At 30.5% G+C, this 19,355-nt stretch overlaps 9 protein-coding genes across 9 annotated transcripts; 5 read left to right on the top strand and 4 right to left on the bottom strand.

Annotated features, from left to right (window-relative positions):
• Positions 1–3,474: 3,474 nt before the first annotated feature.
• On the top strand, positions 3,475–5,295 carry GO595_002407 (uncharacterized protein; the record flags this gene model as incomplete). Its single annotated transcript, XM_067915314.1, has 1 exon — positions 3,475–5,295. One exon carries the CDS (start codon positions 3,475–3,477, stop codon positions 5,293–5,295), a length of 1,821 nt encoding a protein of 606 aa, XP_067777344.1.
• Positions 5,296–5,899: 604 nt separating this feature from the next.
• Positions 5,900–7,258, bottom strand: GO595_002406 (Transmembrane amino acid transporter protein; the record flags this gene model as incomplete). Its single annotated transcript, XM_067915313.1, has 1 exon — positions 5,900–7,258. One exon carries the CDS (start codon positions 7,256–7,258, stop codon positions 5,900–5,902), a length of 1,359 nt encoding a protein of 452 aa, XP_067777343.1.
• A 784-nt stretch (positions 7,259–8,042) lies between these two features.
• GO595_002405 (Plectin/S10 domain containing protein) lies at positions 8,043–8,438 on the bottom strand (the record flags this gene model as incomplete). Its single annotated transcript, XM_067915311.1, has 1 exon — positions 8,043–8,438. One exon carries the CDS (start codon positions 8,436–8,438, stop codon positions 8,043–8,045), a length of 396 nt encoding a protein of 131 aa, XP_067777342.1.
• A 703-nt stretch (positions 8,439–9,141) lies between these two features.
• On the top strand, positions 9,142–9,984 carry GO595_002404 (Adenosine 3'-phospho 5'-phosphosulfate transporter 2; the record flags this gene model as incomplete). The annotated part of the gene is made up of 1 exon (XM_067915310.1): positions 9,142–9,984. The coding sequence occupies one exon, from the start codon at positions 9,142–9,144 to the stop codon at positions 9,982–9,984; it is 843 nt and encodes a 280-aa protein (XP_067777341.1).
• A 965-nt stretch (positions 9,985–10,949) lies between these two features.
• Positions 10,950–12,140, top strand: GO595_002403 (putative integral membrane protein; the record flags this gene model as incomplete). The annotated part of the gene is made up of 1 exon (XM_067915309.1): positions 10,950–12,140. The coding sequence occupies one exon, from the start codon at positions 10,950–10,952 to the stop codon at positions 12,138–12,140; it is 1,191 nt and encodes a 396-aa protein (XP_067777340.1).
• A 304-nt stretch (positions 12,141–12,444) lies between these two features.
• On the top strand, positions 12,445–13,980 carry GO595_002402 (Inositol-3-phosphate synthase; the record flags this gene model as incomplete). The annotated part of the gene is made up of 1 exon (XM_067915308.1): positions 12,445–13,980. One exon carries the CDS (start codon positions 12,445–12,447, stop codon positions 13,978–13,980), a length of 1,536 nt encoding a protein of 511 aa, XP_067777339.1.
• Positions 13,981–17,765: 3,785 nt separating this feature from the next.
• Positions 17,766–18,356, top strand: GO595_002401 (Auxin Efflux Carrier family protein; the record flags this gene model as incomplete). The annotated part of the gene is made up of 1 exon (XM_067915307.1): positions 17,766–18,356. One exon carries the CDS (start codon positions 17,766–17,768, stop codon positions 18,354–18,356), a length of 591 nt encoding a protein of 196 aa, XP_067777338.1.
• A 217-nt stretch (positions 18,357–18,573) lies between these two features.
• Positions 18,574–18,906, bottom strand: GO595_002400 (ribosomal protein L31e; the record flags this gene model as incomplete). The annotated part of the gene is made up of 1 exon (XM_067915306.1): positions 18,574–18,906. One exon carries the CDS (start codon positions 18,904–18,906, stop codon positions 18,574–18,576), a length of 333 nt encoding a protein of 110 aa, XP_067777337.1.
• A 76-nt stretch (positions 18,907–18,982) lies between these two features.
• GO595_002399 (uncharacterized protein) lies at positions 18,983–19,234 on the bottom strand (the record flags this gene model as incomplete). Its single annotated transcript, XM_067915305.1, has 1 exon — positions 18,983–19,234. The coding sequence occupies one exon, from the start codon at positions 19,232–19,234 to the stop codon at positions 18,983–18,985; it is 252 nt and encodes an 83-aa protein (XP_067777336.1).
• Between the last annotated feature and the right edge of the window lie 121 nt (positions 19,235–19,355).

Raw genomic sequence — 19,355 nt, 5'->3', positions numbered from 1 at the left:
TTGAACCTATTCAAATTCGATATTTACTTTTTGATAACCGACTGCGGAGTGATGGCACTGATCACTTTGCTTGCACGCGGCGCGTTTGGCACGTTGACATTTATTAACTTGCCGACGTGCTTGTTTGTTATATTTGCATCATTCGGAATATTTTGTTATGGTTATATGTATGTGAAGAAACACCAAATGGATCATTACATGGATTAAATAAAGTTATTTATATGAAATTTTATAAATATTTTTTAAATAAATGAAAATATTGTTTGTAAGTTAATGTGGTAAGAAGATTATAATTTATAGCTTTTGCGGGAAATGTTATTTTAAATTTTAATGTTTTGAAATCAATAGCTGTTGCATAAAAGAAGAAACAGAAATATTTAAAGATTAATTTAATTGATTATATCACATCTATTAAAAAATATACATAATTTACATGTAAAAACTTTTATTCATCTAATAATATATTACAATTACCAAACAGGTTTCTTAGATACTCTTCACAACTTTCCAAATCTAAATCATATTTTTGGGTTATTTTCAATTTTTCTTCTTTCTTTAACTTCATGAAATATTCTGCTAATTTCATATTGACAAAAGAGATATTAATAAATTCAAAGTTACCAATTTTTGCATTTGCAGTATTTTGTTGATTAAATTTTCCAATTGATTCAAATTCATTTTGAAGAAACTCAAAAATTTTTGCATCAATTTCGATCAATTTAATAAAGATAATATCACCAAATTCCATTCCAATAAATAATCCGTCATTATTATTAAAAACAGACAAAGAACAAGAAGAAATATCATACACAGAAATAATTTTAATTTGTTTACTTATATAATTAAAACTATTATTATCAATTATCATATGATATAAATAACTTAAATGATCAACACAAAATAAATTATACTCATTATAAATAGCACAATTTTCAACATCAATTTCATGACATTCACGAGCAATTTCTTTTATTTCATAATTATTAATTTCATAAACTTTAATCGAATCGTAATAATCTCCAATAATTATTTTATTTTGATAATTAGAAAAACATTTAATATTACAACCAACTTCAAAATTATTTAATTCTTTTAATAGTAAAGATGTCTTCGATATAATATCAAGATCAAATAATGAAATAGAATCAGAAAATATAATAACAAAAACATTTTGAAGTTGAATTATTCCTAAAATTATTTTTTCTGTATTAAAAATTAAACATTGAACTAATTCTTCATTAAATGAAATAATTTTATTATCATTCAACACAAATAAATAATTTTTAAATAGTATTAATTGATTATTTAATTTCTCATATTTTAGTTCAGTAACGAATTGATATGATTTAAAATCAAAAATGTTTTCAGTTTTAAATAATTTTTGACCAAATTCATTTTTTATAATTACGAAATAATTTGAATTTGAAGTTTGTATTATATCAAGAAAAACAAAATCAAATTTATATTCATTTATAGTATAAACAGGTTGTAGAATTTTATACATTATAATTTCATTTGAATTTATTATCGCAAATAAATTATTAAATGAATCAGCAAAATAACAATTTGGAATATTTGTTTTCATTAAATTTAATTCATGTAAAATATAATTATTTTCTCCAATAATCATTAAATCATTATTATATAATTCAACAATTCGTTTATGCGTTCCTTCACATCGATTTTTATTAATATTATTTATATCAAAACAATAATAAAAATCATTTGTCTCAATTCCTATAAAGAAATTATTATATGAAATTATATCAATAAGTGAAACATTTGAATATTCTTTAATTAAAGAAAAATCATTTATCGAACAAATATAAATTGTCGATGTTTCCCATGAAGAAAGAACTATTAATGAATCATTTAATGATATACAATGAATAGTAACAAAAAATAAAATTTGATTTAATATTTCACCATTATAATTATAAATTGAAATTAATTTATTATTTTGACATATTATAATATTATCTATTGAAGATGATCCACATGTAATAACTTGATCGAAGTTTAATGAAATTGTTTTAGTTAAAATAGAATTAGTTGTAATTTGAATAAAATTTTCTTCGTAAATATGGAAATAAATGGTTTCATTCGTTTCATTTATTTCTGTGTTAATTAAATCACAAGAATTCAAATGTATATCAAAATGTATTAAATTCGTTTGACCTTCATTAGTTATAAGTAATGTTGAATCATTATAAAACCAAACATTTGATAAATTTGTTGTTTGAATTCGAATTATTTCTTTAAATTGTAAAACGTTTTGAATATCAACTAAATGTTTTGATGAACAAAGTCCAAAAATTCTATTCTCATTTAATTTTATAAATTTATGAATTGGTCCACGAGAAGAAATTACAACTTTTGAATAATTTGTATTTAAATTTATTAAAATTGATTCATCATAATATGACAAAAATAAAATCTCAAATTCATTAATTGGAATAATTAAAAAAGAATTTAAATTTTCATTAATTTTAATCAATTCTTTATTTTTAAAACATAAAATTTCTTTATAATTTGTAATACAAATTATTTGATTTGAAACAAATTTAATATCATTAAATACAAAATCAAAACTAAAATTAATTTCTTCATTTCTATTTAATATTTCATTTTCATATGTAAATGAAATAATTTTATTCGAACAAAATACAAAAAAATTGTTTTGATTAACTAAACAAATTTTTTGTGAATTTTTAGGTGTTTCATGTTCAATAACTAATGTTTGATCTTCATTAATTTTCCAGATTTGAATTAATGTATTATCTAATAATTCATTTATTAAAACTATAATAAAAATCGAATCATTAGCTTCATATAATATTTGGAAATCAATGATATAACTTGTGGAAAAAAACAAATTTTTCCGAATTGAAAGTTGAATATTGTCCAAAATTAAATATTGCTGAATTACTTCATGTGATGTTTGTATGAAGAAATGATTTTTATATGTTTGTGTTTTAAATGTCGGCTCAAGTGTAGTTCCTAAAGATGAATATAAATCGCCATTTTGGATTGTGGAAAATATTCCATTGTTCATTTCAAGTAAACAAAATTTTAAATTGGAAAGAGCAATTAATAAAATAGATTTATTTTTGGATTGTACATAAATAGAATTTATATGATAACAACTACCAAATATAGAATATTCATATTTTTGGATAAAATTTGAATTTTGGATTTCATAAAATTGTAAAATATTTCCACGTGAAATTACAATATAATCATTTTCTCCATCAAGCTTTTTGCAAAAAGTTGCATAATGTATTTTAGAAGATGGATAAAGAGAAAATAATGCACAGCGGTAATCCACCTTTGAAATGAAAATTGGATTAAATAGTTTACTAAAAATTCGAGTTTTCACAAAAATGGGTTATGTAAAGTATTCTATTTCTGTTTACGTTATAAAATAAAAAACGGCAAAAAATGTTTTCCGCCGATAATATCAATTTATTGGAAATGGCATCAAAGAAATCAGCAAGAGAGTTCAAGGGAAAGTTTTCCTCTCTTCCTAATTCGGATATCAAAATTTCTGTATCAATATTAATTCTTTGTACACAAGAACCACCATTTTCTACCATTGCTTTAAGTTATCTATCTTCTCAATTTACAAATTTAAAGTTGCAACAAATTCCATCTGAATTACCTTTGCAAACATTGAAAACATTTTGGAAAAATTTATTGCAAAATACGAAATTCCCATATAATTTCGACAAATCAAGCTTAGCTCCAGTAGTTCCTCGCAATGCTGACACTTCTTTTTATATTGATATTATTAGTAAGTTAAACGATCCAATTATTAATGAATACATCATTCAAATTATTCCTCAAACAAACTTGATTCCATTTGCAAAGTCAATAACATCAATACCTAACTCAAGGATCGTACTTACACAACTGTTCAAAAAACATCCAAATTTAATCAATCAAATTTGTAATTCTCAAGATCCAAAAATAATTTCATCCACTTTAGCACCATACTTCGGCAGCCTTGAATGTAACCCATCTGATGATTCTATTGATACAATTTCCAAACTTTTCCTATCTGAAATCATTCCACGCAATGATCCATTATTCGATGCGTTTTCTTTCTTTTTGATGCGTAAGCTCAACATTGATAATAAGTTCCCTAGCGATGAAGCTTTTGCTTATGAACTTTTCTCGAAACTTTACAAATCAAATCATTCGTTCAAAAGTTCATTCGCCAACCAAATTCCGCTCCTCATAAGCAACAAGCGCGAGATTCCATTACTTGGAGTTCAACTTGTTTTTGATGAAATGCAACTTAATGCGCAAAAATCAATTGTAAAAAAACTTATTTTAAATCAATATCAAAATTCAGTAGAATCAATTGCAGCTTTGTTCAATATGCAACATACAGATGCACAAACTAAAGAACTTATGTCATTTGTAGTATGCGCTTCATTTTCATTCCTTGAGATCAATGAAAAAACTAAAAATACCATTCTAAACCTTCTTAAAAGTGTTCAAAACATTTACTTTGAATGTAATATTGCCCATAAATTACTTACATATGCAACAATCAACAAACAGAATTCGCTCGACATATTAACCGCTCTATCGTCCAAGTCAAATATCATATCGGCTCTATCGGTTTTTCTATCGTCCACAGATTCTAAATCGATTGTAGGAAATGAAAATATTAAAAAATTATGTAAAGACCAACCATCCTCTATTCTTACATCAATGTATCTTCTTGGATCTTCCAATTACATTGCGAAAGTAAGACAATTATATCTTCAAACACTTAATTATCTAATTCCAATGTTATCTCTTTCTGCAGTTCAAGCAAATGATGACATGCCTCCTGATCTGTTACAGTTTATCAAAGGTCACAAACTTGAACTTTCAAGTGTAATGAATTTCCTATTAAATACTGCAAATAACCAAAAGAAATGGGTTCCTAATCTTGATTTAGACAAACAACTCAACTCATTCCCATCTCCTAAACAAACTACATCGCCAAGAAAGCCACAGAAAAGTCCAATTGCAGCGCCATCAAAGATCAATCAAAAAGGTAAAAAGTTGAAGCCAATTGACCAATCTAAATCAAATTCACTGAAGGTACACAAGAAAAAGAGCGAGCCTAATGACAAGAAGAAGAAATCGAGCACACTGAAGGGCGATGAAACATACGATTTCGAGCTAACAACGTTCAATTTGCCAATGCCAGAAAAGAGGCCAAAAGAACCAAGTTCATCATCATCTTCATCAGATGAAGGATATGAGGATATGCTCTTAACTGTATATAAAATTTAAAGTTAGTTTCATTAAACGTTATAGCATTCACGTAATACCTTCCATAAAAATGATTAATAAAATGAAATCATTTGTTTTTTAGAAATTAAAATCTTTTTTTGTTTAATATTCAATAAATTCAGCAATTGCATAATTTATATTAAATTATATTTCAAAGATGCTTAAACAGGAGGGATCAAGTCATAACCAAACACCAAAAGCTGTAATTATGGGGTGGTCTACTTTTTGGGGTGGCCTCTTGACTCAGGCAGTTGAGACATTGCCGCTGACAGGATTGTGCATAATTTATTCCTGACATCTGCCACTTGATCGTATTTACAACCAAACGTTTCATAGCAACTTTTGAACAGTATTAAATCGTCATAAAAAAATGCCAAATTTCAATTCTTCTCAAATACTTTTTGAGAGCATTTCATCCAGAAGACTTTGTCCAAGCGAACGCATCACCGACGAATTCCGTTTAGCAATAAAATTCTTTTGTTTCGATTTTTTATTTCATCTCTCAAACTCCGAAAGTTTTTTATAATAAAAATCTCAAACATAATGAAAATGATTAAAAGAAAAGAAAATTTTAAAACTTTATTCTTCTTCTCAAATATCTTTTCTATGAAAAAGACTTGATTGCATCCTCAATAGCCTGATACGTTGAAATACCGGCCGATACGACGCCGAAAAGTGCGAAGATTGCGCACAAAATGTTTTGGACACTTAAGAATTTCTTCTTCGAAATCCTAATCCAGATGAACGGTGGGAAGAAGAAGTCGACTAAGCACCCACCAAGTGCACCGCCAATGGACAGTGCTGGTCTTGCATTTGGCAAAAACACAGCGAAAGCTAATGGAATAATGTTAGTTAAGACGAGAACTAATGCTCTCTTTAACGCTGGAAGCTCAGCTTGCTTGACAGTCTTAAATATGATCTGACTCCATGAGCTCATTAAACTTAGACCAATTGATGGATAACTAAGAATAACGACAATGTAGAAGCCTACACGAACTATAATGATAAGGACATCGTTATCAGGAAATGATGATAAAATAATTGATTCGGTCTTACTTCCAAACATAAGATACCCAAGGATACCTGGAATGATAACGACAACATAACAGAGGATAATGGACCATAAACTGACAACTTCACGCTTATGGATATCAGTATTATATGGATTGATAAGTGGTAAGATAACAACTGGAAGTGCAAAGGCAAGGCCGTAAATTGATATGGATGAGAAAACACCAAAGTCCATCTTGGCAATTGATATATCAGCAACTCCTTCATTTGGAAGTTTTTGGATGGCTTTGACGACCATGGCAACACAGAAGAAGAGAATAAGAACAAAGGAAACAACAGAAAGTTTGCCAATGATGGTAGCTCCGGTTCTTGGAATTGTTAATGCAATTGGAAGAATAAGAGAGTTGATCAAAACAAGGATAACACGCTTCCAGAGAACATCAATTTTAATGTTAGCAAGGGAAAGCCATGAAATAACATTATCTGATGAAATGATCAAATAGGCAACCATAGCAGAAATAAGGAAAAGCATGGAAAGAATAGAAATGGCAAGCTGGCCGGCTCTGCCAAGTGTCTTGAAAGCAAGATCATCAAGACCATCAGAATTAACACGACGCTGAAGCTTAACTGTAAGAACGGTGGAAACATGAGAAAGAACAGCAACTAAGGTAAGAATGATGAGTGAAGGGACAATACCACAATATGTGAATGAGTTTGGAATACTTAAAATACCGGCACCCAAAAGTGAGTTCAAGCAACTCATAATAGCTTGAAAACGGGTGATACGTTTTTTAGGTGTGTCTTCGATTTCTTCTTCTTCATCTTCAAGTTTTTGAACATTTTCAGTGTCAATGCTTTGCTTTGACATAGATCTTTCATCGCCGTCGGAGATCGCAATTGGATTTCCGTCGTCAGATACTGCATCTGAGCTGAAATGCTTGGAATCTTCCATGATTAGCAGTGTTCCTATCTATTGAAATTTGAATTGATTGAAAAAGCTCAGAAAAGCTCGTTTTGATAAGCCCCTATCCAAAATTCAATTAAACCTCTTTTCAAGTAACGAAGAAAAAGAAATGCATGTATCATGAAAATAATAAAGAATTATATATTTTTTTAAGGTTCGTTTTTAAGACAAAGAGTTGGCATATAAATGGTTGCCTTTAATAACTGCGTAAGGGTTTTGCTATATGAAAAAACTTCAATAAGCGATAATTGTGTGAAAATTGCAAGCGATCACCAGTAGTTGAATTCAATTTTGTTTTGACTCTTTCAAATTCAATTTTTGTGTACTGCTTTTTGTGATGAAAATTAATCCTCATTTTTCTCATCAATTTATTTATAATATTGTCTTATTTTTTAATATAAATAATAACTAAAATAGGGAATTATGGAACTCGAATTATAAATGTTGATATTAACTATAAATGATAATCTCACATTATTCTTCAAAGCGCATCATTCCTTCAGAAAACGACCAAACTTTTGTGATATGAAAACGGTCAACTGTGAAGTGACCTCACCGTGACTTTCCAACACAAAAGGATAATTTGCTAAGGCATTTATGCGATTTATTGTTTTTATGAACAAAAAGAATTAAAATACTTTTTATGTTTAGCTAAACTTAAATTTTTTTTAAATAGATGATCAAAAACATCAAATCGATTTTTGGTTGACCGTGAAAACTAAAATGACTTACTCTTTTGGGTCATTTTCTGCAGGTATTCCCTCAGTGCTTTCTACGGTATGTTTTCTGATTTATGGCCACAGAAATTGCCACGTCCTGGGCGGATGAAACCACTATACCGCTTTTTACAAGGAGGACGAGGACGCTTGGGTCTAAGTAGGTATACTCTACAGCTTTTTAGTATTAATGGTATAGTTTCTGGTGAGAGACCAAAGTAGTCTTGAAGATATCGAACACCTTTTTCATTTAATACGTAATAAGCGTGATTCCATACATATTGCTTTTTGGCAAATCCTCGATTAACAAATGAACGACCAATTTGGAAAACATAGATATTAAGAACATTAAGCTCTTCGTGTACCCCAGCGTTATTAGCTGAAACAACGATTACACCATTTTTAAAGAAGTAGTGAAGGATCTTCCTGCGGATGTCAGCAGGAATGAACATAAAAAAGCAACATAACCGTCAAACCCTGGTGGAAAATAAACGGTTTTTAATAAAAAGTGTAGTATTAATATTTCCTTCATTGTGCTTTAAAATAGTTTCAAACCATTTAAATGTTGTGGTACATTAGTATTTTATTTTATCATATGAGAAAAACTTTCTTTTGACATACATTTTCTATCAAAGCTTAATAGCAACGTTTCGATGTATCTCATTTTTAATGATTTTAATTATACAATTAACCCTACATAATTATATATGTAAATTATAAAATCAAGATAAAAATAAAAACAATATAAATGTATTAACATTATTTTTAATTAATTTGGCGAAATTTTGGTTCCAGTTAAGGTCGACCGTTTTTTAATTCAAATTTAACTAAGTTTGTTTGGTTGGTATGAATTTTATTAATAAAATGGAGAAAGAACATTTTCTCTTTGGAATCAACGTTACTAATTGGCCAAGACAACTTATCCTTTTCGTTGGCGTTTGCGGTATTTTTACATCATTTCTTTTACAAGGCACAGCACAAGAAAAACTAATGTCGATTTATGGAATGAAACAAATTTTTTTTGTTACCTTTTTCCAATTTGTATGTTACTCACTTATTTCTGTCTCATTCGTAATATCGTTAATACGAGGAAAGGTGAAATTGACGTGTAACATTGGATTTTATGCAATAATTAGCGCATTTCTCTGTGGGTCAATGACTCTTGCAAATTACTCTTCTTCAAAATTAAGTTATCCAACACAAGTTGTTTTTAGATCATCCAAAGTCATTCCAGTGATGATTGGCGGTGTCATATTTTTAAAAAAGCGATATTCTTGGACAAAAATTAGTGCTGCTGTTTTGCTTACAGTTGGTCTCATTGGCGTATCACTAAGTGACAAAAAAGTCAAAAATCAATACGATTTTAAAGGAATATTAGCCAGTATTATTTCTTTATGTCTTGATGCCTTTTGTTCAAACTTCCAAGAGAAAGCATTGAAAGAGTATAAAGCCCCTCAACGAGAGGTAATATCAATGGTATATTTAACAGGTGCATTATATCTTGCAATCATTGCTTTATTCCTTGGCGAGTTTGAAAAAGGATTTAATCAATGTAAAGAAAACCCAAAGGTCGTTGTTCCAATGCTGATGTTTTCTCTGTTAGGAGCTGTTGGCGTTGAATTTGTTTATCTTTTGATGTCAGTTTTCGGTTCGGTTACGACGGTTATGGTCACTTCACTTCGAAAAGGGTTTACGGTTATCATTTCATATCTTCTTTTCCAAAATAAGAAGTTCACAGTAAACCATGGAGTGTCAATGGGGTTAATTGTAATCGCTATGGTCTTGAACTTCCTTGATAAAAAAGATATAAATCCAGAGAAAAAAGTTAATGAAAATGAAACAAATGAAACAATAGAATCAAATGAAGATAAAGAAGAGGAAGAAGATAATGCAGAAGATAAAGCATACTTTAAATACTTGTCAGAAGATACGGAAGAAGAAGAAGAAAACTCAAAAAAGAAAAATGCAAAAAATGATAATCCTGATTCAGCTGACTAAGAGATATTTTTGTTATGAAATATCTTTATTTGTTTGATTTTTTTTAATAATATAATTGAGCGTTTAATAAATTTTCTCTCTATTACACATTTGATTTCATGATAAATCTTCATAATAAATCTGTGTTTAGTAAAATGTATTAATACATTTTTGATATTGTGATGTTTGAATTACAATCGATTGGATCATTAAATAAATGTATTTCGAAGTAAGTGGATTTTTCACGAAATTTATTAAAAAAATTGTTAATAAAAATTATTTCATTCATTAGATAATTTATAAGACATTTGATATGAAATTTTGGCGCCATTATGGAAGAAATATCACAACCAACAAGCCCAACACAAAACTCAATTGAATTATTAGCAGAAATCATACAACTTTGTCAAGGTTGCCAAAGCTTGGTACCTATTGCAACTCAACGATTATGCGACTTGATATATCAAATTGATCCCAGCCAGCCAATATTTCCAGGAAGTCCTAACAAATTACGAGCACAAAAAGAAATTGAAGATCATTTACTCATGTTAAAAAAGAACAATAAACCAATTCGCCCGACATCTGTTGTTTATCGTGATATTGCAATGTTCTTGTCAAAGAAACATGACCTTCCATTTGATCCAAAAACAACCAAAAAGAAAACTGATCTAATTCAGTGGTTTGATGATAATTGGGCAACTATACGAGATCAATTTTTTATTCTTTTAGATCAACATCCTGATAACAAATAAATTAACAAACATATTTATTAGTAAACAAAATCTTTATTTCATATATGAAAAAATTTTTTATTATCTTTGTTGCATAACCAAATCTCATCGTTTACGTGAAAGAGGCTTCTTATCGTTTTAGAATTTGTATGCTTTCTATAAAAGTGTCCCTATCGTTTTTGTTTTCAATGGCATTGTCGGTTTTAAAACAATAGAAAATTGAAATATCATTGTTTCCGTAAAAGTGTCATTCCGATGGCTCAAGAAGTTCCTTTCATCAAAAAATTCATCATAATTGGTGGAATGCTTTTATTTGGCACTTGCACCGTTGTTATTCAGAAGTTCCTCTTTGAGCAAGAAGCAGTTGGAGATGCCAAATACGGAGGTGATCCACGTAAATTCAAGAAACCATGGTTCCAAACTGGTTCTATGTTTGTTGGTATGTTTAGTGCTTTAATTGTATATGAAATTCAGCGATGTTTACAAAAAAAGAAAGGTGTTGAACAATCTCTTCAATCAGTCGATCAAGAAGAAACAGAGAAAGCTGAAAAAGCTTCACACAAGAAACTTTACTTTGTTGTCGCAGCTCCTGCTTGTTGTGATCTTTTAGCCACAGCACTTATGAATATTGGTCTTCTTTACATCCAAGCATCAGTTTGGCAAATGCTTCGTGGTTCTATGGTTCTTTTCTCTTCCATATTCTGTGCCTTTATTCTCAAGCGTCCTCATTATTCATATATGTGGTGGAGTGTTGTTTTGATCATCATTGCTCTCACAATTGTTGGTGTTGCAGCTGTTTCATCTACTGGTGTTGGTAAAGCAGGTGTTACAACTGGTCAAGTTGTTCTTGCAATTTGCTTAACAGTAGGATCACAATTAATTCAAGCCTCCCAAATTGTTGTCGAAGACTTCCTTATGCACGATCTTACTGCTTCTCCTGTTCTTATTGTTGGTCTTGAAGGTATGTGGGGAACAATTATTACTGGATGTGTCTTTCTTCCAATCATCAGTTTCACTGGTGGAATCAAAGATGAAGGCAATGGTGTTCACGAAGATACTATTGACTCATTTAAGATGATTGGTAATTCACCAGTATTAATTGTATTTGTCATACTTTATATCTTGGTCATTCTCTTCTACAACGTTACCGGTATGTACGTCACTAACATCACCTCTGCTGTTATTAGAACGATTCTCGAAGGTCTCAGAACACTTTGTATTTGGGTTGTTGAACTCATTCTCTTCTATTCTACAGGTAATCCAGACCTTGGAGAAGAATGGACAGTCTTCAGTTTCATGCAACTCGCTGGTTTCTTCTTGTTGTTCACCGGAATGCTCTTATACAATAAGATTATAAGAATTCCAATTTTCACTTATCCAGATGAGCTTGAGCAAAAGGTAGTTGACGATACACCATTAATCCAGAAAGATGATGAAAGGAATTAAAATTTTTAAACCTTTGATATCATATTATTTTGCATAAAACAAAACAAATAATCCTTTATGATTCATTTGGAAATAAGTTGTTTGGCTTTCCACAGATTAACGAGAGAATAATTCGTTAGTTTTACATAGTCAATCATCGATGATTTTTTTCTCACTAATTTTAGATCGTTCAGTGTGAAACGATTATAATGCATTCAATTTATAACCTCATTTACTTTTTGAATAACATATTCAACCCCTTCTCGAATTGGCTGGCCGTTTATACTCTCAATTTTTCAATTCATGACGGTTATACGACCACTTAATGCTTGCGTCAGGCTTCTCAGTCCAAACGCCCAATGTATCACAGGAGGGTGATACTATGATCTCTAACTACGACTATCAAACTCAAAAGGTTACCACAACAGCTGATGGTAAAGCTGTTGTTGAACCAATCACCAAGAAATTCCAGTTCAAGACAATCACCAAGGTTCCAAAAACTGGTGTCATGATTGTCGGTCTTGGTGGTAACAATGGTACCACATTAACTGCTGGTGTTTTAGCTAACAAACATAAATTATCTTGGGAAACAAAACGTGGTGTTCAATCAGCTAACTACTATGGATCATTAACACAATGCTCCACAACCTACTTAGGTGATGATCAAAATGGCAAACAAGTTGTTGCTGCATTCAAAGATCTTCTTCCAATGGTTTCACCCAATGATTTGGTCATTTCAGGATGGGATATCAGTGATGCTGATATGCTTGCTGCTGTCAAGCGTGCCCATGTTATGGAGCCAGGTCTTATTCATCAAATTGAAGATGAATTAAAAGCAATGAAACCACTTCCAGCTGCCTTTGATCTTTCCTTTGTTGCTCCAAATCAAAAAGAACGTGCTAATAACACCTTAAAAGGTACCAAACAAGAAGTTCTTGAACAACTTCGTAAGCAAATGCGTGATTTCAAGGAACAAAACAAGCTTGAACAAGTCATCATCCTTTGGTCCGCTAACACTGAGCGTTACTCAGAGATTACACCCGGTGTTCATGACACTGCAGAAAATCTTTTGAAGGCGGTTGCCGAGGGGCACCCCGAAATATCACCTTCGACATTATATGCGTTAGCAGCCATTGAAGAAGGCTTTCCATATATTAATGGGTCACCACAAAACACATTTGTACCAGGTCTTATCCAATATGCCGTTCAAAAGAAGGCAATTATCATGGGCGATGATTTCAAGACTGGTCAAACCAAGTTTAAGACTGTTGTCTCTGATTTCTTAATCTCATCTGGTATTAAGCTTACAGCAGTTACTTCATATAACCATTTAGGTAATAATGATGGACTTAACTTATCATTTGAAGCATGCTTCAAATCCAAACAAATATCAAAGGCATCTGTCATTGATGATATGGTTACACTTAACCCAATCTTATATGCGCCAGGAGAACATCCAGACCACATCGTTGTCATCAAATACGTAAAAAGTGTCGGCGACTCTAAACGTGCTCTCGATGAGTATGACTCAAAGATCTTCTGCGGTGGCGAAAACATAATTTCAACACATAACACATGCGAAGACTCATTACTTGCAGCACCATTAATGTTAGATCTCGTCGTGTTAATGGAATTGTGCACAAGAATTTACATCAAAGATGAAACAATGAAAGACTTCGAACATTTCCACAGCGTCATGTCAATACTTTCGTTCTTGTTAAAGGCCCCACAAGTGCCGCCTGGTACACCAGTCATTAACTCATTATTCCAACAAAGAGCCTGCATCGAAAACATCCTTAGAGCTTGCAGAGGCCTGCAGCCAATCAACCACATGCACCTCGAATACAAAATGCCAAAGTAAATTAGATTGATTTACAACAACTTTTATATTGTTTTGCTTGTGCTCTTTGATTCAATACTTATTTTAGAGCGACACGTGTAATATGTGTCTGCTGTGCGGCATCCAATATTTAATTGTCGTTCTGCATGCACCACTTCAGGGGATATGAACGGCCGAAGAGCTCAGGAGCGGAGGCCTGAAGTGGTGCATGCATTCTGATTGATCAAATTTGAGTATGGAAGAATAAGTAATGTAAATAACTTGATTCAAGAAATTTCATTAAATTTAGAGTTAATCACTGAACATTGATTAGTTGTTTTAGTGTTAAATTTTTAAATCGTTTTTTCGAAATATGATTTGGAATTCGTATAATATTTTTATAAAATTTTTGATATCAAATGGACATTTAAGCGTTACTAAATTTCTAATTGAACAAAAAGGAATTGATATAGATGATGAAGAAGATAACAAGATCAATGCAGAACTAGGTTTTGCACGCGAATATCATAAAAATGATATAATTGGATTTTTAATGAAACAAAAAGGAATTCCTTTCAAAAAAAAAATGTTTCAAATGCAAATGTATATCAACAAAGATAATGAAATTCGTTAAGTTATTTAATCTTTTCCAAGATAATACGTTCGCTTCTTAGTTTCTTCCCTTTTTGTCCGTACAGTACAAAACACAAGCAAACAAGCAACAACTATCAATACAATTATACAATGGATACAATAAGCACAATAGTATCAACGCTAATTTTTCTTCCCTCATCACTACTTGATTGCGGTGGTGTGCATTCTGTTTCATTTGTATTTCGAAGTGGTCCAAATTTTGCACCTTGATAAGAATTATTTACAATAACAGGAACCTAATGTGGAATGTCAATATTATGTAATGAAGAACAGCCATATAATGAAGAATTTCCTATTGAATTAATATTACCGATAATGTTAACTGATTCTAATGTAGAACATTGATAAAATGCATAATTTCCAATAATGATAATTGAACCACTAATATCAAATGTTGCATTTATACTTTTTGTTGAACAAAACAATTATTGTCAATTTTTTTGATATAAATAATTCAATCATCAAGATTAGAATAGATAATATTTTTTTGAGATATTGCAAGTGATTTAAGAATTGAACATGTATAAAATGAATATCCAATCTAATTAACATTTCACCAATATAAACTGTTTCTAATTTATCACATGATTCAATACATTATCTCCAATCTAAGTCATTGTATTAGGGAACACAATATTTTGTATAGAAGCACACCATGAAAATGCTGAATCATCAATAATAGAAACATTATCTTCAAAATTATCTATTTCTAATGAAGAATCATAATAAAATGCATGATCCTTAATTTCGAAAACAGAATTTAGCATATTATATATTGTATTTGAAGCACTTGCTGGATAACAAATAAGTATTGTTAAATTTTTAGCATATAGAACTCCAGCATCATTATAATTTGTATGATAATTATTATCATTTGATATTCTTATATATTGAAAGATTGGAAAATGATAAATTACTGAAACTCCAATTGATTTAACATTATCACCAATATTAAATGATTTTAATTCGGAACAGTAACAAAATACATAATCTCAGTAAGTGCATTAAAAACATTTATATTTAACAATTAATTGCACTGATAAAACCTATCACTACTATTAATAATAGTTAAATTATTTGAATGTCAACTGATTATAAAGAAATACAACCACTAAAAGCAAAGCTTCCAATTGTTAACACCAATATCAACTGTCTATAATCAATAGCCATAATTCATTATAGGAATGTGATTGATTTTTTTTTTATTATTATTTTTGACAAAGTAAAAACATCAATGCAGTATCATTTTGAACTTGCCTCCGAAAAATATGATATACATTTTCTCGAGTATGATTAAATATTATATCAATGAAATGAAATTTATTCGATAAATAATTTTGACTTTTATTGATATTGTTTAATGATAATTCATTATAATAGTAAAGATTTGATTGAACCATATATGATATTCTCAAATAAATGTAAAACAAAAGATAACCCTTCAAAGATTTGGAGAAAACAACAAAAAATGTAAACTTATGAAATAACGTTCAATTTTACCGGAAAAATCGACGTCAAGATTTTACAACCTATACACAAAATATAAAAAATTGTATTTCTCAGATCATATTGAGAATTAAGGAGAACAGAAAAAATACCAATGAATTTCTGGTAAATAATGATTACTGCAAATTCAAATCAATTTATTGTGCATTTTGAACACCTGCAACAGATATATAGTTTCGAAATTTTTTTTGAGTACATTAATTTGAATTATTTATATATAATAATTTTTACGATTTAATAACTATCGAAAATGTTTATTGAAATACTCATATACTAAGATGAATGCAAGAATTTGAAAAATCAGTGATTGCGAAAAAAAAATCAATTTTTTCCAATATTGAATATTCAATTCACTAACAATTATCTCTGTTAACAGAGAACCACAATCTGTCCATCCCCAGGAATGGCCTTGGATATATCGATATCAGAATTAAAATGTTTTTTACATAATTCCTGCATCATAAAATATATAGTATCTTCATAAATCTGAACTTGCTTGTTATTTGACATAGAAACTATTATTATTAATTCATTTTATATATAATAATTACTTTTAATATCAAATTGATGTATATGAGATGATTTAGTTAGATCTTACATGTCAAACAATTATTTCAGCTGCTATACCCATACATTTTCAGTACTGTACGTTCATTTAAATGAATTGGAAGGAAAAATTAAACATGATCATAATTATAACTTTTTGATTCCTTTACATTAAATTGATCAGATCAAAAAAAAATTCTTCAAATGTTATATAAAATTAAATAGATCCTCTGGAAGATCATTTGATAGATGATTTCCAGTCAATAATTAAATATAATGTTGAATAAAAGAAACTGGTTATTCAAAACATTTCGATTTGTGATAAATTAAAAATCCAAATGAAATAGATTTGGTTTTGCTTTTAGTTTTGAATCATTGATGAAATTTTATCAGGGATAATTTAAACGATTTTCTTCCATTTAAATTGATGTATTCTTTTATCAAAATCATCATAAAAAAATGAGACGATGATATGTAAATATCACAATTTTCAATTCACCAATCATCTTCGGTATCGTTTTTCATCAAAATTGGGTTTAAAATTTGCTGGTGCCTCTCAATTTGATAGGACCGTTCAAATGAGGACACTCAAAAAGCCAAATGAATTTTTACCCGACCAATAGACATAAATGTCAACCAGTTATGTCCAAAACTTACAGTCATATCTGGTTCTTTATTTTATTGCTATTTTAGGATACATATTTGCAATAGTATTTGATTTTTATGATGTAACTTCAGCACTCGATGTATTCAGAGTACTAAGGCTTCTATGTTATCCAGGATTTTTTTTCAGGGAAATTGCTCGAAGCTCCTATACACTAGACACGTGGGCTCCTTTATTGATTACCTTTCTAACAGAACTTTCAACTTTCATATTAATATTTGCATATATCTTTTCATTCAAATCCAAAAACAAATTCAAGAAATTCCTTAAGGCAAGCAACTCTATCATTTACGTCAGTTTCATTTCATATGGTGCCCAAATTTTGAATTCTCTTGCAGACGATGATAACCATCTTTATATAGCGGCTATCATGATGTTTGTCCAAACTCTTTTCTTGCGTCCATTTCATATATACGGTCAACTTAGAATCTCCAATTTCAATTCCAATCAATTATCAATGGAAATGTCATCAAATAGCTCTGGCACAACTAATCCTGAGGATGAACCAAATACCGATCCAGAGACGCAAGAGCCTGAAAAACCAGTTGAGCCATTTAATGGAGGTCGTGATACTGATGGATGGGAAATGTTCCACGCCATCTTCAACACCCAAAATCTCTGTTTCATAATTGGTATGTGTTGGAGTGGTACAAAATGGAGTATTCCTCTTTATATAGATACAATAGTCAACAGAACCGAGAACACTCTTCCATGCACAATTCTGTTCTTCTGCGGAACTGTTTTCAGAAGGCTAAAGTTTAGTGGTGTCAAATGGCTTCGCGTTGTTGGAAATTTGATTATGCATCATATTGTAATGCCACTTATTGCATTGATTTGGTGCCTCGCAACAGGCGTTAATGGTAATACAGCAACGATATGTGTGTTAATGTTTACACTTCCGCTAGATTCAATTGGTGTGGAAAATCATGCATTTGATGAGTACAAAGATGACTCGGTATCAACAACATTCTTTTTGTCACACATAATAGGATTTCCACTCTTTATGGCGTGGCTGGCTGTAATTAATGAAACAAAAATCTTCAATTAATAAATAGAATACAATAGAAGAATTTCGTTATTAAAAGTGACATAAATTTGAGGAAGTTTTTTCGAATTCAAAATGGCGAATAATGTCATGTTTGAAGTTATTTCTTTGTTATTTTGGTGCATATAATAAAAATTTTACTTTGCTTCAAATAATCAGCTCCATATGAAATCAATTCAATAAAAAAAGATTAAAAGAAGATTAAACGAAGCTTAAATTTTTACTCCTTCTTTTCGGTTTGAAGTCCCTTGAATGTTGGAACATCAACATAAGAAGCTGTTGTGATCATATTTCCATTATCGTCAGCTTTTCTTTCGAATAAGACACGAACTCTTGCAGGTGGGTTAGCTCTACTTCTGTACCATATACGGCTGTTAAGTTCTTGATCGATTTTTACGTCCTTTGTTCCCATTAAAGTTTGACCAGTTTTAACGATTTGCTTAATTGCATTTTGAGCCTTAAGCTTACGACGAGAGTTATAAACGAGCTTTTGAATGTGGATTGTAGTTTCAATCTTCTTTGGTTCTTGTGGCTGCTTATGGAAAAGAGGCATTTTAAAAAGGAAGGCCATGCCACGCAATTTGACAGACTTTGTCTGACCAAAAATAAAAGTGTCATGCGTTGTTTACTTATTGGACCACGCAACCACTGTCTTGCTGTGGTTTGGGAGGCTCTTGCTGCGGCTGCGGCTTCTTTTGTGGGTAAGGGTCTGGCTCACATAAGTACATGATGTTTTGAAGCTTTCCATCAAGTGCTTCTTGAATATTTCTTGCATATGTTCCATGAGCTACATCAGTAGGAGTCATAGCATCAGCATTAATAGCAGATTTACTACCGCCACCGTCAAGCAATATTTGTACAGAGTCAATACGACCATTCATTGCTGCGATGTGTAATGGAGTATTTCTCCTTGAATCAAGAGGATTATTTTCAACCGGATTCGTGCTTAAAAGAGAATCTATAGCATGGGTTTGTCCATGTCTTGCAGCTGTATGTAAAGGA

Source organism: Histomonas meleagridis, assembly GCF_020186115.1.
Source record: "Histomonas meleagridis strain 2922-C6/04-10x chromosome Unknown contig_18, whole genome shotgun sequence".
Lineage (NCBI taxonomy): Eukaryota > Parabasalia > Tritrichomonadida > Dientamoebidae > Histomonas > Histomonas meleagridis.
This window is presented reverse-complemented; position numbering and strand designations above follow the sequence as displayed.